Source organism: Anomaloglossus baeobatrachus, chromosome 8, assembly GCF_048569485.1.
Source record: "Anomaloglossus baeobatrachus isolate aAnoBae1 chromosome 8, aAnoBae1.hap1, whole genome shotgun sequence".
NCBI classification, from domain to species: Eukaryota; Metazoa; Chordata; class Amphibia; order Anura; family Aromobatidae; genus Anomaloglossus; species Anomaloglossus baeobatrachus.
In genome coordinates this window covers 14,113,920-14,137,262 of record NC_134360.1, presented here as the reverse complement: position 1 = coordinate 14,137,262, position 23,343 = coordinate 14,113,920, and the positions used below count along the sequence as shown (strand labels likewise).

At 45.1% G+C, this 23,343-nt stretch overlaps 1 protein-coding gene across 8 annotated transcripts in view; it reads left to right on the top strand.

The window, feature by feature from the left end:
- Positions 1-23,343, top strand: part of ERC2 (ELKS/RAB6-interacting/CAST family member 2) — a 1,225,588-nt gene that overhangs the window by 294,288 nt on the left and 907,957 nt on the right. For all 8 annotated transcript variants that reach the window (XM_075321314.1, XM_075321312.1, XM_075321310.1 and 5 more), the window contains 2 exons: positions 5,938-6,093; positions 11,486-11,653. In XM_075321314.1, coding sequence (XP_075177429.1) covers positions 5,938-6,093; positions 11,486-11,653 — 324 coding nt within the window. The remainder of the gene's footprint in view (positions 1-5,937; positions 6,094-11,485; positions 11,654-23,343) is intronic.

Genomic DNA, 23,343 nt, shown 5'->3' with positions numbered 1-23,343 from the left:
TTACGATTAATTGAATGAGTTTATTTTTAACAATAATTAATCCAGAATTTTTGTTACATAGTAGTTACATAGATAGTCCTTGTTTTCACATACATTACAGTATAATAATCTTTGCATAACGAGAACTAAGGGGTAACGTAGTCATGGTCCTGTACGTGACCAAATAGTCAAAGACAGAGCAGAACAACTTCTTGCAAAAATATAAAAAGTGTTTATTATATAATTCAATTACAAGAAGTGACATACAAAAACAAGAGTCAAAGAATCAAATAGCAATTTATCAGGCTTTTAAGGAGTGTCACTGATGGTAAATCACATAGGGCCCACACCCCACTTATGGCGAGAATATGTATAAATGGACAGTATTAAATAATTTTATGGGTAAACCCAGTATGGATAAATTAGATTACTAAAATATAAAACCTCTAGACATGTCTATACAACATTGTTACCATACATTACAAAAAAGCAATAGGCTAAAAGTGGGAGCTCTATAGATAAAACTCCCATATAGTAATTACTCCAAGACAAGAGTATATATAGATAAGGGGTATTAAACAGTTATATACATAAACCCAGTATGGATAAATTAGATTGCTAAAGTATAAAGGCTATAGACATGTCTATGAAACATTATTACCATACATTAAAGAGCAGCCATAGGCTAGAGGGGGGACTCCATAGAGGGACTCACAAATAGTAATTACTCCAGAATAACGCAATGTGAATATCCTAAGCCTATGAGCCAGACCATAATAATCGTTCACTCACCCATAGTGACTAGTGGCTAGTGGTGCCCACGGAAAACGTGCCCCGACGCGCACGTTGTGATTTCGTCTTCGGGGGACACTACGGCCCCTCGTAGTTGTATTTGTATGTCACTTCTTGTAATTGAATTATGTAATAAACACTTTTTATATTTTTGCAAGAAGTTGTTCTGATCTGTCTTTGACTATTTGGTAACGTATAGGACCATGACTACGTTACCCCTTAGTTCTCTTGTTATGTAAATTCTTGTTTAGGGTGTAGTCTTTACAATTGTTGGATATGGTGTCATATTCTGCCCTCATCCATCTAATTTAATAATCTTTACTTCTGCACAGAGCTACATTACATAGGTTGTATGTGCTTCAAATAATGGAATTGTTTTTTTATATCTCTCAAAATAATAATAATAATAATAATTAATATATTCTACATGCAGCAAACAGCTCTTCCTTTCAGCTTTTACTAATATCTTTCCGTTTTTTACCTGCATATATGTATTAGAAATGTCTTCTATCTAAACAGCTGAATCCCTTACCCAATTGCTATGATACCGTTAATATACTAATTGCATACATTGTGCGTGAGCGGCATGTCTAATAAACTTTTCAATCCAATTAACTTTGCACTAAACCATTAAAGTTTTACAGCTTGGAAAACAGTAACTAATATCATGTTTAACAATTTTTATTGGGAGAAGTAAATAAATGATGTAGTTTTTTTATTTTGTATATTTAGATGTCTTAGGTTGAAGACTTCTTGGAATAGGCCATCATCATGTGATTAGCGGAGGTGCAACATCCGGCACCCAATCAGCTGTTATCCGCACTGTAGGGTTAGGGATCCACAACCACTGTAGTTTTGGGAAAGCTGCACCCAAGAACGTCCGGGCGCCTCGATAATATGTGATCAGTGGAGGTGCTGAGTGTCCCATCTCCGCCAATCAGATCCAGAAATATATTCAGGCGGGCTCTACCCCTTCCTTATGATGGTCGTATCAGAGGACGGACTTTGTCAAATTAAAAAAAACAAGATGAAAGTGACAATTCATCTCCACCAATCAGATATCGACGACCTACCCTAACGCCCATAGTGACCGGGCCAATTATATCAAATCTGACCAGTGCCCCTTTATGTAGCAATAGAATGTTTCACATATCACTTTGAGGGGTTTTTTTTGTGACTGTATGATAATGGTAAATTTATTTATAAAAAAAAAAATCAAATATTTGACAATGTAAATGAGAAAAGGATTCTAGTATAATTTTGTATTGTACATTAAATATTTGACAACAATTTAAAAAAAATAAATTTAAACAAAATTTAAAAAAAATTAGCAATTTTCAAACTTTGAATGATTATCCCTTTAAGGCCGGTGTCACACTAGTACCTCGCGTGTATCTTGCACGAGTCTCCTGTTGCATCACCCGGCACGGACTCACACTCTCCTCACAGGACTGGGTCGGTTGCATAAAGATGCATGCCATTGAGCCACTCCTGTGAGGAGAGTGTGAGTCCGTGTCGGGTGATGCACCACAAGTGTGACACCGGCCTAAGATGGATAGTCACACCACACAACAAAAATTGTCATAACTGGAAAGAAAAATTTTATTTTACCTCCTAAATGTTGTTAACTTCTGAACAGGCCCCTAAAGCAAGCATACCCAAAGGCCGTTATTTGGATGTGAATTGCCATTAGGACCCCACAATGATGACTTTAGGGTGCCGATGAGGTTGAAGAAGAGCCTCTACACTCTCTACCCTCTTACACCTAGATGCCCTCAAACTCTGTTAACCATCTAAATGCCTCCACAATCTGTTCATCATCTAGATGCCCTCACACTCTGTTAACCATCTAGATGCCCCCACAGTCTGTTAACCCTCTAGATGCCCTCACACTCTGTTAACCATCTAGATGCCCTCAGACTCTGTTAACCATCTAGATGCCCTCACACTCTGTTAACCATCTAGATGCCCTCACACTCTGTTAACCATCTAGATGCACCCACATTCTGTTAATCATCTAGATGCCCCCACTCTGTTAACCATCTAGATGCCCCCACACTCTGTTAACCATCTAGATTCCCTCACACTCTGTTAACCATCTAGATGCCCCCACACTCTGTTAACCATCTAGATGCCCCCACTCTGTTAACCATCTAGATTCCCTCACACTCTGTTAACCATCTAGATGCCGTCACATTCTGTTAATCATCTAGATGCCCCCACACTCTGTTAATCATCTAGATGCCCCCACTCTGTTAACCATCTAGATTCCCTCACACTCAGTTAACCATCTAGATGCTGTCACATTCTGTTAACCATCTAGATGCCCTCACATTCTCTTAACCATCTAGCTGCCCTCACACTCTGTTAACCATCTAGATGCCCTCACACTCTGTTAACCATCTAGATGCCCTCACTCTGTTAACCATCTAGATTCCCTCACACTCTGTTAACCATCTAGATGCCGTCTCATTCTGTTAATCATTTAGATGCCCCCACACTCTGTTAACCATCTAGATGCCCCCACTCTGTTAACCATCTAGATTCCCTCACACTCAGTTAACCATCTAGATGCTGTCACATTCTGTTAACCATCTAGATGCCCTCACATTCTCTTAACCATCTAGCTGCCCTCACACTCTGTTAACCATCTAGATGCCCTCACACTCTGTTAACCATCTAGATGCCCTCACACTCTGTTAACCATCTAGATGCCCTCACACTCTGTTAACCATCTAGATACCCTCACACTGTTAACCATCTAGATGCCGTCACACTCTGTTAACCATCTAGATGCACCCACATTCTGTTAATCATCTAGATGCCCCCACACTCTGTTAACCATCTAGATGCCCCCACTCTGTTAACAATCTAGATTCCCTCACACTCTGTTAACCATCTAGATGCCGTCACATTCTGTTAATCATCTAGATGCCCCCACACTCTGTTAACCATCTAGATGCCCCCACTCTGTTAACCATCTAGATTCCCTCACACTCTGTTAACCATCTAGATGCCGTCTCATTCTGTTAATCATCTAGATGCCCTCACACTCTGTTAACCATCTAGATGCCCCCACTCTGTTAACCATCTAGATTCCCTCACACTCTGTTAACCATCTAGATGCTGTCACATTCTGTTAACCATCTAGATGCCCTCACATTCTCTTAACCATCTAGATGCCCTCACACTCTGTTAACCATCTAGATTCCCTCACACTCTGTTAACCATCTAGATGCCCTCACACTCTGTTAACCATCTAGATGCCCTCACACTCTGTTAACCATCTAGATGCCCTCACACTCTGTTAACCATCTAGATGCCGTCACACTCTGTTAACCATCTAGATGCCCTCACATTCTCTTAACCATCTAGATGCCCTCACACTCTGTTAACCATCTAGATTCCCTCACACTCTGTTAACCATCTAGATGCCCTCACACTCTGTTAACCATCTAGATGCCCTCACACTCTGTTAACCATCTAGATGCCCTCACACTCTGTTAACCATCTAGATGCCGTCACACTCTGTTAATCATCTAGATGCCGTCACATTCTGTTAATCATCTAGATGCCCCCACACTCTGTTAACCATCTAGATGCCCCCACTCTGTTAACCATCTAGATTCCCTCACACTCTGTTAACCATCTAGATGCCGTCTCATTCTGTTAATCATCTAGATGCCCTCACACTCTGTTAACCATCTAGATGCCCCCACTCTGTTAACCATCTAGATTCCCTCACACTCTGTTAACATCTAGATTCCCTCACACTCTGTTAACCATCTAGATGCCCTCACACTCTGTTAACCATCTAGATGCCCTCACACTCTGTTAACCATCTAGATGCCCTCACACTCTGTTAACCATCTAGATGCCGTCACACTCTGTTAACCATCTAGATGCCCTCACACTCTGTTAACCATCTAGATGCCCTCACACTCTGTTAACGATCTAGATGCCCCCACACTCTGTTAACCATCTAGATGCCCCCACACTCTGTTAACCATCTAGATGCCCTCACATTCTGTTAACCATCTAGATGCCCCCCCACTCTGTTAACCATCTAGATGCCCTCACAGTCTGTTAACCATCTAGATACCATAACAAGAGCCATAAGTTTTTTTGTTTTTTCACCGGCACATGTTAAACCCCCCTGCACCTGTTAGAGGTACATATTGGCTGATCAGATAAGCCAACATGTGAAGGGAAAGATGCAGGTTAGCCCGCATCAAAGGCAGGGACATGATCTATGACATAAATACGCAATGCGTCATAGATCGTGAATGGGTTCATGTGGTTTAGATGTGAATTAATGGCATGCCAGGAGACAGCTAGTCCTCTAGTGATAATCTCCTGATGATAAAACACTGATTTTATTGAAACTGCAACAAGAAGCTCAGTAAGGGACACATGGCTGGAATCAGGGTCTCTGCTCCTACATCAAATATTTTAAAAAAACTGACCCGCACATCATACAAGCGTGTATAGTTGTCAGCTGAAAAAAATATCAAATAGAAAATGCATACAGCTGCACACTAAAATGCCATCAATGTATAAGGGAACTCTGGTACTGCAAGTTAGGTACCCGGATTATTGAGATTTACCTTGCCGTTGGTTTCCGGGCTTACATGCATTGGCCAATTCATAAACTAAAAATCTCATTTTTTCATATAGCAGTAATGCAGTACCAGAGTTCCCTTATACATTGATGGCATTTTAGTGTGTAGTTGTATGCATTTTGTATCTGCTCCTACATCATGCTGCTCTCAGATTACAGAAACTTGCTGCATATTCTTTTTAAGCTCAGTTAGGCAGCACATAGTTCTTTTACATCAAAATGACAAACAACCCCAACAGAATCATTATAAGTGAAGAGGTTTTTTTTTTTTGGATGTTGGTATCGCTCATGAGATCGAGCTCTCCGACAATTTTACACCTTCCCATTTAGTATTTTCAGAGCCAGTTTTGGGCTCCATACTCTGTGCGATCTGCATAGACTATAACAGTCAGTTGGGTGTTGGAGTACTTGCATGGCATGGATTGTGTGATTGATATACTGACCAGGACTCACTGTATTATTAACCCTTAGTTACGTCACTTGGGCTTTCGGCGCCTTCGTTGTTCTGTCTGTACCAATAACTGCGATTTTCTAATTTTACGCAGGACACCAAAATAGCATCCCTGGAAAGAAATATCAGAGATCTAGAGGATGAAATCCAAATCATAAAAACAAATGGTGTCCTCAACTCGGAAGACCGTGAGGAAGAAATCAAGCAGATGGAAGTGTATAAAAGTCACTCAAAGTTTATGAAAAGCAAAGTAAGTAGCAAATGATATGTGCGCTGCGACGGGCACCGACTTTCACCTACACGTTCCGGTGGCGGAACCTGAAACTTGTGGGCCCCGATGATAAATCTCTATAGGCTCCTCAACTATACTCGTGTCTTGAAGGGGACCTGTCACTTGCCATAAACATGTCATTTTTTATTTAGTGTGAATCCCGCTGTTCTTCTGAATCCGGCGATGTTTTTCTTTTGTTCCTGCGCCCCTCCGTTCCCGAGATATGCCCTCTTCTTCCCTGTATATCAATTTATTAATTTTTAGCCAAGTGTCCGTGGTCAATGACTCATCTGGGTGTGTCTTATTGAAGACCACGCCCACATGGCTAAAAAGAAAACTTTTATTTTGAGGAAACAAGAGGCCATATCTCAGGAACCGAGAGGCACAGGAAGAAAAAAAAAATATCGCCAGATTCAGGAGAAGAACGACATTCATACCAGATAGAAAATAGCAAATAGTAAACTCCAAAAAGTGGAACCAAAGAAAAACATAGAAAATGTAGACAGTATTAATTGTCTTCTGATATAGGAAAAAAGGACCTTTTTAGGCCCTTGAAGCCTCGGAGGTCTGGATGGGACTGCGACCCCTGTATCCTCTGTAAATACACCGCTGGTAACAAAGGAGGAGATATCTCACCTAAGGTCTGCCGATTTAGGGGTCCGAAATGTCCCTCTGATAAATATAGACCCACCGCATGATAGGTGGTGCAGTGGTAACCCATTCATGACATCTGCCATTCATGGACGGCGCAAGATGGAAGGGAGTGTATGGAGCGGTCTGACGGGTGGACCCTACCCCATACACATCAGATAACGGCTGTGTATTACAGCCAGCACCTGGTGCTAACAATCCTGTGAGGAGCAGAGCTTCATCCACAACTCTGATGGCAGGATTAATCTCTCACCGGTTTGAGGGTGCGCTATTTTAAATGCCCATTGCCATGCCCATGACGTTATTGCAGGGTGTCTGCAGAAGACCTCCATGATTGCGAAATGAAAGAAGAAAAAAGCGGCAGCTTCATAGCCAAAAAAAGATAAAAAAAACGTTCATTCAGACTGTGTGCATGGCCCCCATGATTGTCTTTACAACGCTCCTGCCTCTGGCCGGGCTTCAAAGGAGACTGTGATTTTCACTATATGTAGCAATGGTGTGGCTCTACTGTATATGGCACAAACAATCAGATGATCGCAGCTTCAAGTAAGAACAGTGAAAAGTAAACAAAAAGTGATAAAAAACCCTCTAATTCAGACTGTATGCATGGCCTCCATGATTGTCTTTACAACACTCCTGCCTCTGGCCGGGCTTCAAAGGAGACTGTGATTTTCACTATATGTAGCAATGGTGTGGCTCTACTGTATATGGCACAAACAATCAGATGATCGCAGCTTCAAGTAAGAACAGTGAAACGTAAAAAAAAAATGTGATAAAAAGTGGGTAAAAAATTAAAAAAACATAAAAGTTACAATATGGCCCATTAGTAATAAAGGGAAAAAAATACACATATGTGGTATCATTCAGAAAAGGCTGATGTATCAAATTCTAAAAAGAACCCAATTGGTAAACACTGTAAACCAAAAAATTCAAGAACGCCAAAATTACGATTTTTGGTCTCTGCAATATCACAAAAAATGCTGTAACAAACGATCAAAATATCATATTTATCCCAAAATGGCATCACCCTGCAACAAATAAGGCCTTGCCCAGCTCCATTAGTGATAGTGGCAAATCAGGGAATGCTACCGCATGGTATATTGTGATTTCTTGGCTGAGGGTCCTGTTGGTCAGTTCCATAGCCTCCTGTGACATTACAAGCCAGATTAGATCTTCAGGACAGAGAATGCTTTGCAGCAATTATGCAATTTACTCAGCAACATTGTGATTCGAGGCCTAAAGGGGATGATGTGGTCCCAATGTTACATTGGGCTATCCGAAGGGTGATGGCCAAAGGATTTTCAGGTTTTCACACTTCTAGGTCCAGTTTACTTGCCTGACATTTCCAGTCCTATTATGAATCGGCTGCAAGTCACCTGACCTAAACTGTACAGCTTCATATATACCTCGTACCTATAAAGCTTGGAGACCCATCGCTGGTCCAGACTTCAGAGCCCACACTCAGACTGCAATTGTGGAACATGTATAACCGATCGAAGCTCGGAAAAAGTGGATTTCTCTGCAGGTAATGCCTAGGTTGTTACCCGAAAATAGTCTCGGTTAACAATGGAAAATAATAGACTCACCAAAAACGTCACCAAAGCAAAGCTGAGATAACATAGTCCGACAGTACTAGTCAGATACTCAGGAAACCAACCGGGAAAATATCGGACTATCCAAAACAAAAGAACACTTTAGGAACCAAAAGGACATTATTCAGACCCTGACCGGTGGAGCACGGCACAGGAGTTGGCACTAATGGACCTTAGAGAGCCCATATAGGAATTAGGCACTGAAAGCTTAGCAGAATAGACCGGACAGAGCTGTAAGGGCTTGGGCAGTAACCCGACACATGGAAAAGTGCGAAAGTGCCCAGACAGGAGCACCAGGGTGAGGGCGACACATTACAAGAAAGATCTTTTACCGAATGATTGTCAAAAAACTCAAACTATGCCATTTTCATTCCAGACAATGATGGTCTGATATTAGATGCCTAAAATGGTCAATCACTGTTGATTTCGATATCATAGAACGGTAGAGTTGGAAGGGTCATCAAGGACCATCCAGTCCAACCCCTGCGAGTGCGAGTTTGCCTAAATCATCCCAGCTATATGTTTATCCAGCTTGAAGATTTCCATTGAATTTTCGACAAACTTCATCTAACAAGTATTGAACATCTTGACACCCCGAACCTCCCACAATTCTCTGATGATCCAGGTTCATTAAAAAAAGGACCTCAGATATCACCACCATGTACCCCAAAATAGGAACAATATTGTGTAAAGTTTGTATGAAACAATGACTTTATGTTCTAAAAGGGACTTGTCGGATACATCTACTCCTCCAAACCATTTATACATTGGTGTAGTCCATTAAAAGATTAGCAAGTTGATACCTTCATGACCCCAAAGTGATACTCAATCAGCAAGAAATCGAGGTTTGAAGTTCTGTATCTATGCGTCTGTAAGTGCATCAGGGCGTAATGATACACTTACAGCGCCTCGCTCTCACGCTGTGTCTGGCGCCACCCTTCTCTGGTTGATTGGCAGGTTGTTGGCTCTGATACATAGCAGAGGATACAGCGTGAGGCTGAGGAGCTGTCACGGGTGTGTCACAGATCACAGACAGTCATGTGATTTCTGGCCATAGAAGGTCACAGCGTCTGGCTGCACAGAAAGTTCCCTGACTTTCCATTGTTCCTGCTGTCAGTATTCAATGGTATAGGCAGTTTTACTGCTGGATTCATCTCCATTTTGGCTCCAGCAGGAGCTCACCTTCCACCCAGCTACTGATCATCAGCATTATCTTGGTGCTTAACTATCCCTTCCTTTCTTGGACTGGTGCTTGTGATATTTTCAGTTCATTCAAGCCTTGGTTGCAAGCAGGTAACTTATACTCCTCTGAGGTATCGTTGCTGAAAACTTTACTGAACTTCTACCTTAGTCATTTGTGGATAAGTAGTTCATGCATTCTCCCGCTGTGTGTCCTCCTTGTGTCTTCTATAGTGTTTAGTGGGGTTGATGAAGAGCTCATCCCATCCATTCTATACTTAGGGCCCAGCACTAAGGATATCTAGGGTCAGGTATCCAGCTCAGTGCATAGGTGCGGAACCTATCTATGGTGGTAGGGACCCCAGGGACCAGCAGTAGGGATATCTAGGGTCAAGTATCCAGCTCGGCACATAGGTGCGGAACCTATCTAGGGTGGTGAGGGACCCCAGGGACCAGCAGTAGGGATACCTAGGGTCAGGTATCCAGCTTGGCGCATAGGTGCGGAACCTATCTAGGGTGGTGAGGGATCCCAGGGCCCAGCAGTAGAGATGCCTAGGGTCAGGTATCCAGCTTGGCACATAGGTGTGGAACCTATCTAGGGTGGTGAGTGACCCCAGGGACCAGCAGTAGGGATACATAGGGTCAGGTATCCAGCTCGGCACATAGGTGCGGAACCTATCTAGGGTGGTGAGGGACCCCAGGGACCAGCAGTAGGGATACATAGGGTCAGGTATCCAGCTCGGCACATAGGTGCGGAACCTATCTAGGGTGGTGAGGGACCCCAGGGACCAGCAGTAGGGATACATAGGGTCAGGTATCCAGCTCGGCACATAGGTGTGGAACCTATCTAGGGTGGTGAGGGACCCCAGGGACCAGCAGTAGGGATACATAGGGTCAGGTATCCAGCTTGGCACATAGGTGTGGAACCTATCTAGGCTGGTGAAGGAACCCAAGGCCCAGCAGTAGGAATACCTAGGGTCAGGTATCCAGCTTGGCACATAGGTGCGGAACCTATCTAGGGTGGTGAGGGACCGGCGCATAGTTGCGTATCCTATCTAGGGTGGTGAGGGACCCCAGGGCCCAGCAGTAGAGATACCTAGGGTCAGGTATCCAGCTTGGCACATAGGTGCGGAACCTATCTAGGGTGGGTGGTGAGGGACCGGCGCATAGTTGCGTATCCTATCTAGGGTGGTGAGGGACCCCAGGGCCCAGCAGTAGAGATACCTAGGGTCAGGTATCCAGCTTGGCACATAGGTGCGGAACCTATCTAGGGTGGTGAGGGACCGGCGCATAGTTGCGTATCCTATCTAGGGTGGTGAGGGACCCCAGGGCCCAGCAGTAGAGATACCTAGGGTCAGGTATCCAGCTTGGCACATAGGTGCGGAACCTATCTAGGGTGGTGAGGGACCGGCGCATAGTTGCGTATCCTATCTAGGGTGGTGAGGGACCCCAGGGCCCAGCAGTAGAGATACCTAGGGTCAGGTATCCAGCTTGGCACATAGGTGTGGAACCTATCTAGGGTAGTGAAGGACCTCAGGGACCAGCAGTAGGTTTGGTCAGGGATCATCATCTTCCTTTTCCCTAGACACAGGGTTTCCCTTCCCTTTGGCCGTTCGCTTGGTGCTTCCTCGTACCTAGCGTGAGGCTGAGGATCTGGAATTGCTCTTGGAGGATTACTTTATCTTTTAACAGTCATATAAATGTTTTGGGGGTCTAGAAGTTTCTCACTTGTTCCCACTAAACTCTATATTTCTCTTAGTCTTGGTGTTGGGTTTTGTTGATAATTACATTGACGTGTTCTTCTTTTCTTCTCCGACTTCAATAGACATCTTGTTTTTTACGAGCCTTTCGCCCCCTCCCCTCTGACGTTTTTCCCACGCCCTTACGCCAAACGCTTTGATGCCTTAATTATCATAAAATGACAATAACTAATTGATACAATTTTGCAGATTGACCAGTTGAAGCTGGAGCTGTCAAAGAAGGAATCTGAACTTCTTGCCTTACAAACCAAGCTGGAGACTCTTGGCAATCAGAACTCAGACTGCAAACAACACATTGAAGTACTTAAGGAATCTCTTACTGCCAAAGAACAGAGGGCTGCGATCCTTCAGACAGAGGTACGTTCATTCACTGACTGCCGCGCTCTCATTAATCACGGCCTATATTGTGAATCCGATCTAACGTATTCTGACAGATTAAGTAATTGTTTCTTTATTGGCCTCCTCTATGAGAAAAATGCTGAAATGACTATTATGTTGAAAAGAATAACATTACAAGGTGGAACTTGAAGGAGTTATTGGCGCTTTAGAATGACCAAACCGGCTGTTTATTGGCCTAATTACCAAAAGTTGCAAGAATGTGTAAATCATAAAATCCAAGCTTTGAAAGCGAAGCGGAGAGATTGGTATCGTAAAATCGAAGAAGAAGAAGAAGAAGTGCAGCAAAAAAGTGGCCGGTGTGAAGCAAAACTTGGGATCTCTGGAAACCAGTAATACATAACTGGTGCCGCGGCGCCCCGGCATCATCGGTACCAGGATCGAGTCACACATCTCAGTTCATTAAGTTCTGCAAAAAAGGGACGATAAAATGTTAGTAAATGGAGCAATAATCAACCCCAAGACCCCGAATCATCAAAGTCATCATTTTTCACTCCGGTCCTAAGGAGGCGGCGGAGTGAAGCGCAAGGCACCTGATTCATTAAGAGACAAAGTGGTGTGCTCCTCCCTGCACACACTCAGGTATGGAACGCCACCGCTTGTCATACCTTTGTCATAGGTGGTCTAGGCTAGCTTGGCCCTAAGACTGGGATCCCTGCGCTGACCCTCAACCAGTGTCGGACTGGTTAATAGAGGAATCTCCAGTAATACCAGGCCTGGCCGCGGTTACCTGCGCTGACTCTGCAGCTCTCACCTGAGCTCCGGAGTACAGCCTGGACTGAACTTGGGGTTTGGAGGACTTAACCGCAAGCGCCGAATGATTCCATGGCGATTGCGGTTCAATTCATGTCACAGCTGCGGACCGGCTGGGCTGAACTCCGGAGCTCAGGTCACAGCTTCAGAGTTCAGCCCGGCCTGTCCGCAGCTGTGCCATGAACTGAACCGCAATCACCGGGGAATCAGTCGGCGCTTGCGGTTCAGTCCTGCAAACCCCGAGTTCAGTCCAGACTGCACTCCGGAGCCCAGGTGAGAGCTCCAGAGTTCAGTGCAGGTAACCGCGGCCAGGCCTGGTATTGCTGGAGATTCCTCCGGTAACCAGTCCGACACTGCCTTCAACCCAGAAGTATACTTAAGGGTAGGGAGATCTGGGCCCCCAGCGTGTCCCTGTCTCCTATTCATGCCCTGACTTAACCCCCCACACCCACCACCCCTGGGGTGGGCAAGACACATCAAGATAACCCTCCTCCCAAAAAGACACAGACAGGGGGAAGAAATGAAACTCATATACTGTGCAAAACTACAAACGGAACACAATAAAGGCAGAAGTAGCGCACACCAAGGGACACTTTCACACCACACAAGCAACAGATTGCAGGTCTCCAAAGAGGATCGCCAAGGTCACCAGATATTCGCAAGAGCACTATCGTTCTCTCAACGAACTCCCCAGCCTTAAATAGGGATATACCAGCTGTGGATGGTAATCAGCAACCTGACTCTCAGAAGAGTCGCACACTACTCCTAGAAGGATTATCCCCTATATGGCTGGGAGCACTGGACACAACTCAGCCGATGCCCGGCAGAGCTGAGCATTAAAGAGAACCAGGTTGCCTGTCGGACTCTGCTTTGTGAACAGGGTCCGACGCCATTGCTGTAATCCGCGAGTGAGGATCTGGAAAGCGCATGGCGACTTTACTACGCACCTGTCCCGTCCCAGCTCTGCCCACTTCAATAGACCTGGGCAAAAATCTTGTAAAGCGCTTTGCGTTGAGCAAAAACTTTGCAACTTTTTATGGCTTTTTACACCATTTTTCTGATCTAAAATTTTGATGAATAGTGTATAAAATCGTCAGCATATTCTAAGCAGCATGGCCTGAAAGTTGTGGAAATTGCAGTCCAATGACTGACATCCACTGTTAAATCGGCACCAAATTGCCCATCACTCTACATTGAACCCAGGCTGATTTTGGAAAAGATCTTTAGACTTGTAGCCTGACTTAGGTTTTATACTGTGTGTAAACCCGGTGTCTCGAGTGTATCACAGGCTGGTGTGATCTTGCAGGATTTTGGGATCAGTAGGTCATGGCGTGTTGTTGATCGCAGATCCGCTTTAGTACCCGCTTGTTGCTTACCTTGAGTTGGAGTGCATTTAATTCCATCTGGTACTAATGGGGTTCAGGTTAATTTCTATCCAGCAGTGATCTAACAGGTAGTTGTAATCTCAGCTGCAGCCACTCCCTTCTGCTACAAATATCCGATCCTCACTCCTCTCTATGTCGGCTATAGCTCATACCTATGCTGCACACTTGGAAGCAGGCAGTCTCTGGAGAAGCTGAGGTGTTGCTTCAGTTGCAGCTAAGGAGTTCCTGCTGGAGTGTTGTTTGTTGTACCTTTTCCCATCTGTTTGTCTTTCCTACCTGATTTTGTCTTATTGAAGTGGTGAGACTAGCATCTTGCTGGCCTTCACTACTCAGACTGGTCTTCAATAGGTGTGTTATTGGCGTACAGGGGAAAGACCCTTCAGCAAGTGCAGGGATCAGCCTCAGGTGTGTGTTAGGCTAAGTTCACACTTCCGTTGTTTTGCATCAGTCACAATCCATAGCCTTGAGGAATTACGGTATCCTGCAAAATATTTTGCAGGAATCCTGTTTTTCCCCATAGGCTTCTATTAGTGACGGATTGTGACTGATGATGCTGCGTTGCATCTGCTGCGTCGCGGTCAGTCGTTTTTTAACTGACCGCCGGGTGGGAGCAACGCAGCCTGTAACGTTTTTTGAGCAGCGCGATCCATAGGATTTCACTGCGCATGCGCTCTCTGGCTCCCCGCCCCAGTAACCAGGATAAACATCGGGTAACCAAGCAATGCGCTTTGGTTAGTTACCCGATATTTACAGTGGTTACGGGTGCAGGGAGCACGCGCTAAGCTGGTATCCAAGATAAATATCGGGTAACCAAGCAAAAAGTGCTTTGCTTTTAGTTACCCGATATTTACCCTGGATACAGTGTGCAAGGAGGCCGACACGTCACCACTCGGCTCCGCCCCCTCTCGCACTCCGCATGTGTACACACACTCACTCACACACACACACTCACACACACACACTCACTCACTTGTCCCCAGCCCTGCAGTCCCCGCGGCACTGACGTCCTCAGCTCCACGGCCCCGCTCGGCTCCGCCCCCTCCCGCACTCCGCATGTACACACGCATGTAGACACACACACATACACACTCACTCACTCACCTGTCCCCAGCCATGCAGACCGCGGCACTGACGTCCTCAGCTCCGCCCCCCGAACTCCGCCCCCCGCACACAACGGAGTCCGACAAAGAAATTCTTTTCTTTGTCACCGTTGTCATCCGTTGTACAAAGCATCAGTCACATGCGTCAAGCAACGCATGTGACTGATACAAAACAATGAAAGTGTGAACTTAGCCTTAGGAGGTTACCACGCTCCTCTCTCCTTAGTATCAGGGACTTCTGTTGTATTGTTACCTTGTTTTTGTGTTGTGCCACTTGCTGGGTAGTTGGAGGAAAACACAAGTCCAGTAAGTTCACCCTATAACCTAACATGTTGATCGAGAGGAAGGCAAATACCACATGAAACAAATCTTAATTGCCCAATATTAGAGGAAAAATTATTTCCTGAGTTCACATAGAGCAATGAAACGAGTTCCCCTGATCAATGTCACATCTCCAAAATCTAGCGCCCATACCCTGTAATATTACTTTTATCAAGAAATGCATCCAATCCATCTTGAATCCTCCTGAGTCTCCTTCCTGGCCCTGCTCCTGACCAGTCCTGATCTGTTTTGATATCCTCTCCACCCAGGGAGGGACGGGACAGGGGTGTAATGAAAGTCACAGATTTTGACAAACAAGGGAAAAACAAAACTCTGTCACACAGCGCGTAGACACAAAGGTAAAGACAATAAGAGATGCAAGAGGAAAACAAGAGCAGGAAGGAAGCTACAAAAAACAGGGGTAAATTCCACAACCACAAGAATGCACAATTTTCACCAGAGAATCTGAGACACCACACCTCACAGCTCACAGATCAACAAAGAAACTATAGCTGGCATGGGTAGAAGATTTCATCCAGCATAAATAGGAGGGGAGAAGATATGATTGGCTTCCCCACAACATGTGATCAATGGAGCCTAACAAGCAGACTAGCAGAGATTAACTCCCGCTAGCCTGCCTATGATTCACCACACAGCAGGTCGATGTCCGAGTCTGTGTTGATCCCAGACACCAGAGAAACCATTGGGTAGAGTGTCAAAATCTGCAATGTGAACACAGCCCGATGCTGCCTTGACAGTTGGCAAAGTTTGTGCAAAACTTCATGTGACAGTGTAATTGCTCCATGAACACCTCTATGACTGACAGCTCCTGGGAGAAAATAATGTCATTTTCTCCCAGTAGCTGCTCTTTCAGTAAGTAGACCAAGATATATTGTATCACTATTTACCTGCATATTAACTCTATGTGTGCAGGAAAGTAGCATTTTCAGAGGTGACAATGTGATGCTAGACACTAGAAGCAGTATGAATAGAAGGGTAGTCTGACAAGCCGGGATCATAAGCCAGGAGGTAACGTATAAGGGTCAGGGAGCAGACAGAGACGTGGTCAGGAAGAGGTCCGAGGTCAAAAGCCGGGAGGTAACATATAAGGTTCAGAGAGCAGACAGAGACATGGTCAGGAACAGGTCCGAAGTCAAAAGCCGGGAGGTAACATATAAGGTTCAGAGAGCAGACAGAGAGGTGGTCAGGAAGATGTCTGAGGTCAAAAGCTAGGAGGTAACATATAGGGTTCAGAGAGCAGACAGAGAGTTGGTCAGGAATAGGTCTGAGGTCAGAAGCCAGGAGGTAATGTATAAGGTTAAGGGAGCAGACAGAGAGGTGGTCAGGAAGAGATCTGAGGTCAGAAGCCGGGAGGTAATGTATAAGGTTAATGGAGCAGACAGAGAGGTGGTCAAGAAGAGATCTGAGGTCAGAAGCCGGGAGGTAACGTTTAAGGTTCAGAGAGCAAACAGAGAGGGGGTCAGGAAGAGGTCTGAGGTCAGAAGCCAGGAGGTAATGTATAAGGTTAAGGGAGCAGACAGAGAGGTGGTCAGGAAGAGATCTGAGGTCAGAAGCCGGGAGGTAATGTATAAGGTTAATGGAGCAGACAGAGAGGTGGTCAAGAAGAGATCTGAGGTCAGAAGCCGGGAGGTAACGTTTAAGGTTCAGAGAGCAAACAGAGAGGGGGTCAGGAAGAGGTCTGAGGTCAGAAGCCAGGAGGTAACGTATAAGATTCAGAGAGCAGACAGAGAGGTGGTCAGGAAGAGGTCCGAGGTCAGAAGCCGGGAGGTAACGTATAAGATTCAGAGAGCAGACAGAGTGGTGGTCAGGAAGAGGTCCGAGGTCAGAAGCCAAGATCAGAACACTTACATCAGACAGGAGCTAAGAGCACAGTGAACAAACAGGAAGTACGACTGGCAAAGTACAGACAGAGCAAGCCCAGTAAAGAAACAGAGCCATCACCAGGAACGAGGCGCATCTGTGAAGGCACCTCCCAAAACCAGCGTCGACCCTAGTGCTGACAGACAACATGTAAGCAAGTGTACAAGACACACACAGCAGAGCATTCTAAATGCAAAATGCTCTGCACAGCGGAACCGTGACAGACAGGTTCCCTTTAATGCCAACTTTTCAAAATTTGCAAGGAATTTATAGTCAAAACAGATTTCACAAAATCCATCCAGAAATGGGCATTTCTGGGTAAGATCGGAGCGGCATGAAAGTATCCCCTAAATGCCGACACTAATGGTAGTAACTGTGGTCCAGAGTTGTAAAATCCTGGCCCCATGCGGAGTCGGTGTGCTCAGGATGTTTGTTGGGCGCTCGCAGGCATTACTATGGATATATACACACTGCGCTGCTTTTTTTTTCTTTTATTAATGCTCCGTAAGTCCAAACCAAACACACTAACAGCTTTATGATTTATTAGTTTCCAGCTGTTCCAGCTCAATGAGCAAATAAGAAATAGTCCTTGCTATATTTCTAATGAATTATTGACATTCACAAGGAAGCCTCAGATCGCTGCCATAAAAATGTGTCCTGTGAGTTACTGGATGGAAACCACATCCTTTACCTGGATTACCGTTAAGTAGAGACGCAGTTGTGTGTAATGCCATTATCAATGATACGGAATTTACTCCGCGCTCCGGCTGGAGCTTTGTGTCGTTCTCCGCGGGAAAGCAAATTAACATTGATTGTTTTCCCATACTATTAGCTTATGATTTATGCGTTCGGAGCCTCGGTACGGACAGTCCGAGCATAAAATGTAATAGTCATAAAAGCAACAATTACGCTGAAAGTATTTCATTTGGGATTTCTGCGAGATGATGAAATTTTGAGCGGCGTGACCCAGACGAGCGCAAAGCTGTGATGGTTTCTAGCTACCAGGTACGTAAAAAAAATATAGAAAGTAATCAATAAAGACTGCGCCTCACCCCGACGTCTGTTTTTCATGTAGTCTTTCTATCAGTGAATCTCACAGATATAGTCTGTGGGGTTGGTCACATGTCCACTTTTTTACCTTTTAATGGGATGATTTTATACAGAGATTCTTACAAACGTCGCCGACTGTCATGGCGGCATCAGGTTCTGTTCAGACTACAGATTCTGACACCTCCTGATAACTTCTCAGATGTCTGTGATCGACGCAGGCAGACTCAGGTGTCGACCTCCAGGATGGTAATTCAAAGGCAGGCTAGCAAGAGTTAATCTCTGCTAGTCTGCTTGTTAGTCTCCTTTGTTCACATGTTGTATGGAAGCCAATCAAATCTGCTCCCCTCCTATATATGCTGGCAGGATCCTTCCACCTATGCCAACTATAGTTGATCTAAGCTGGTCTGGTGTCATGATCCAGGATTGGTGTTCTCCCCTCCAGAGTTTCCCAGACCCAGCCTGGTCATGTCAGGGGTTAACTCCCATCAGCCTCGTTCTGGTTTCAGGAGACACTATATCTGGTCGCTGCTCTTGCATTCCAGTGCTGGTTATAGTTTTCCTCTGCAGCCTGTGACTGGCTCTGCTGAGATTTCCTGTTTGATTTGACTCCTTGTTACTGTGCCCTGACCTGTACCCTCCCCCGTTCATCCATCTGTCCCAGTCCCTGACTTCCCGCTCCTGTCAGTTATTTACCCATCCTGGTTCATCCTCCTTCCCGTGTTTGTGTCTCCTCACCCTCTGGTCTTGTCTTCTGTGCCCTTTGTGTTTTTCTCTGCATACCTGATCTCTCGGCATCCAACTTAGTTTCTGTTTTCTGACCTGATTTTGATCCTCCCTTTCCAGTGACTTGACTTTCCTGGCTAGACCCTGACTGCTTGACTACTCTATTGCCCCCTGGTGGTTTGCCTGTGAACTGCCTGCTGACGTTCCTCTGCTGTACTTCAGCTGCCTTTCTCTTAGTGTTACTTTGACTCTCCTTCACTACTCTGCTGCCACCTAGTGGGGAATACGCTGTACTACGTCTTACCAGCCCTTTGTACAGCATGACACAGGTGAGGTGTTGTGATCCAGACTATCTGGTGGTTATTATACTTGTTGATGTGTATGGTTTTGGAGTTAACTCTTGTTGCTACATTCCTGCTCTTACTTTTCTCCTGAGTCTCTCATTATCTATTCCTGTGTGTGTGCAGTGTGTAAAATTTTGTTTTTTCCAATGTCTATCTTTATCTGTTTTCCATCGCACAACCTGCTCTGACTTTCGCTGGTGGGAGGGTGGTGTCAGAGTAGTACTGGTCAGGAGCAAAGCCAGGACTCAGGCATCTCCACCATCAGGAGTAACCTGAGGTTAGGAATAGCCTAGGATCCTCTAGCATGAGGGATGGCATTGGAGGCCCCGTCCCTTGCTATCCTAACAGTCACCTTGTGTCAGAAGAAGCTTGGAATTTTTTAGGTCATGTGGACATGAGTCGCTTCATTAGTAATATTTAGTGACCTTGCACCATTATATTGCAGCCAGTCTCTTATGCACAGTGCAAGTTATGGATCCAAGATCCCTTTTATCCGGGGCCAACTTTAGAACACAATATAAAATAAAATCACCAAACTATATATGTGCGCCATTCAAAAACTTTACATTAATAAACCTAATATACACTTTTTAGGCTTTAGGCGTGGGATTCCACACTATTGGGGTTGATGTCATTTTCAGAGCGTTTTCCAGAGCTGTAACATTTCAGAAACAACATAGTTTATTGGTGTGAAATCTTACGACTCGCTCGGCTTTTAACACAGCAGATATTTCTCATTCTTTGGCTCTGGTGTAATGGACCATGTCTAGTTGAAACGCGCTGGGTGTTTGATGGTGCTGCGTATCCTACAGAGAGTCACAAAGTGTTAATGCTTTCAGCCTGTGCGCTCCGACAACATTTTGCTCTATAAGCGAACATTAATCAACTTATTTCCATTACATTTTTTTGGCCATGTTTACTACCCTGCTGTTTTTCTACTTATTAATGTATCTGATTTTTTTTCCCCTTTGTTTCCATGTTCCTCCAAATGGCGGTGGGTTACAGTCTGCAAACGGAAAGGGGTGTACTGATATAAAGTTTTCAAAGACTCTATTATGCTATGTGCACTAGAGATGAGAGAACCTCTTCGATAAAGATTCGCCGGTTTCAAATTCGGTACGAGCCTTAGCCTGTTCGGTTTGGGCTCGGTAAGGCCGGCCACACTTCAGCGGTATTTTGCCGCAGGGCCGGATCTGGCACAGATGCGCTTCAGTTCAATTCATCTCCAATGGAATCGCGGCAAGATGCGGTCATATGTGGCCGTGTATGACATACGCAACAGCATGTGACCGCATCTCGCCGCGACTCTATTGGAGGTGAATTGAACTGAAGCACATCTGTGCCAGATCCGGCCCTGCGGCAAAATACCGCTGATGTGCGGTAGGCCTTACACAAGCATTTTCCCCAAAAGTAGTTACCCCTTGACCCCCCTTGTAGACCCCAAAATACCTTAATAAAAATCTCCCACCCTGTATATATATTATCCGGTCTGGTCTGGTGGGCGTCCTAATCTGCGCTTCCTGCCCCTCCATTCGCCATCCTCCTTGTGCTGATTGACGTGGATCACACCTCAGATGCCATCCACATAGGTGGGAAAAATCTCCTATTCCCGACTTGCATAGGTGCACATCTAGTTACAGTTAGGTCCAGAAATATTTGGCCAGTGACACAATTTTGGCGAGTTGGGCTCTGCATGCCACCATATTGGATTTGAAATGAAATCTCTACAACAGAATTCAAGTGCAGATTGTAACGTTTAATTTGAAGGTTTGAACAAAAATATCTGATAGAAATTGTAGGAATTGTACACATTTCTTTACAAACACCACATTTTAGGAGGTCAAAAGTAATTGGACAAATAAACCAAACCCAAGCAAAATATTTTTATTTTCAATATTTTGTTGCAAATCCTTTGGAGGCAATCACTGCCTTAAGTCTGGAACCCATGGACATCACCAAACGCTGGGTTTCCTCCTTCTTAATGCTTTGCCAGGCCTTTACAGCCGCAGCCTTCAGGTCTTGCTTGTTTGTGGGTCTTTCCGTCTTAAGTCTGGATTTGAGCAAGTGAAATGCATGCTCAATTGGGTTAAGATCTGGTGATTGACTTGGCCATTGCAGAATGTTCCACTTTTTTGCACTCATGAACTCCTGGGTAGCTTTGGCTGTATGCTTGGGGTCATTGTCCATCTGTACTATGAAGCGCCGTCCGATCAACTTTGCGGCATTTGGCTGAATCTGGGCTGAAAGTATATCCCGGTACACTTCAGAATTCATCCGGCTACTCTTGTCTGCTGTTATGTCATCAATAAACACAAGTGACCCAGTGCCATTGAAAGCCATGCATGCCCATGCCATCACGTTGCCTCCACCATGTTTTACAGAGGATGTGGTGTGCCTTGGATCATGTGCCGTTCCCTTTCGTCTCCAAACTTTTTTCTTCCCATCATTCTGGTACAGGTTGATCTTGGTCTCATCTGTCCATAGAATACTTTTCCAGAACTGAGCTGGCTTCATGAGGTGTTTTTCAGCAAATGTAACTCTGGCCTGTCTATTTTTGGAATTGATGAATGGTTTGCATCTAGATGTGAACCCTTTGTATTTACTTTCATGGAGTCTTCTCTTTACTGTTGACTTAGAGACAGATACATCTACTTCACTGAGAGTGTTCTGGACTTCAGTTGATGTTGTGAACGGGTTCTTCTTCACCAAAGAAAGTATGCGGCGATCATCCACCACTGTTGTCATCCGTGGACGCCCAGGCCTTTTTGAGTTTCCAAGCTCACCAGTCAATTCCTTTTTTCTCAGAATGTACCCGACTGTTGATTTTGCTACTCCAAGCATGTCTGCTATCTCTCTGATGGATTTTTTCTTTTTTTTCAGCCTCAGGATGTTCTGCTTCACCTCAATTGAGAGTTCCTTAGATCGCATGTTGTCTGGTCACAGCAACAGCTTCCAAATGCAAAACCACACACCTGTAATCAACCCCAGACCTTTTAACTACTTCATTGATTACAGGTTAACGAGGGAGACGCCTTCAGAGTTAATTGCAGCCCTTAGAGTCCCTTGTCCAATTACTTTTGGTCCCTTGAAAAAGAGGAGGCTATGCATTACAGAGCTATGATTCCTAAACCCTTTCTCCGATTTGGATGTGAAAACTCTCATATTGCAGCTGGGAGTGTGCACTTTCAGCCCATATTATATATATAATTGTATTTCTGAACATGTTTTTGTAAACAGCTAAAATAACAAAACTTGTGTCACTGTCCAAATATTTCTGGACCTAACTGTAGATGTGGCCCTCGGAGTGCTAGGTCCTGCTGTGATGGGCCCCAGCTGATCCTCGGATAGCTCGGAGGCAAAACCCAGTACACCATTCTGTGTTCCTTCCCTGGTCGTCTTCCTGTGCTGGCCTCTCCCGCTTGCCCGCTCCTCACACACAGTACCCTGTGGCGGTGTCCGCGGATCCCTTTTATGGGTGGCTTTCCTGCCTTGTCCCTTGGTCCTATGAGGTCGCCTTTCAAGCGGGTTATGTGCGGTGGTGGCTTCGGTACTTGAAGTAACCTCAGCCTCCGGTTTACTAGATGAACCTGGTTGTTCTCCACTAGTCTAAGGACCGGTTCCCCGCTGCGGCCAAGTTCTCCACACTGGTATACCAGCTGTGAATACGAGCCCACGGGTGGTTGACTCACTTACTGTAACTCTAAGACTCCTTCTTTCCTGATCCTGGGACGAGCTTCTTCAGCTCCAGACCCCAGGACCTTTCTCCTCCGCGTCCACTTCCCGACTCCCTCACGTTCTACAGTCTCCTCCCACTAACTAAACCCACCTCCAGACTGGCTTCGGACTGTCCTTTCCCTAAGGTGAGGATAACTGTGGAAAAAAAGGCGCAAAATAGGGTCTTACCCGGTTTGACATGTGGGGGCAATTGTCGGTTAGTACACTCACCTGAAGGGGTTGTGCAAGTCACAACCCCTATGAAGGCACGTAGTAAATGTGGAAGGCAGCGGTCCCGCAGTGTAGATATATTCCAAGAGGTAGAGTAGAAAGCAGGTTTCAAAATCCGCGCCAGACCACAGAGAATCCAGATGCTTGTT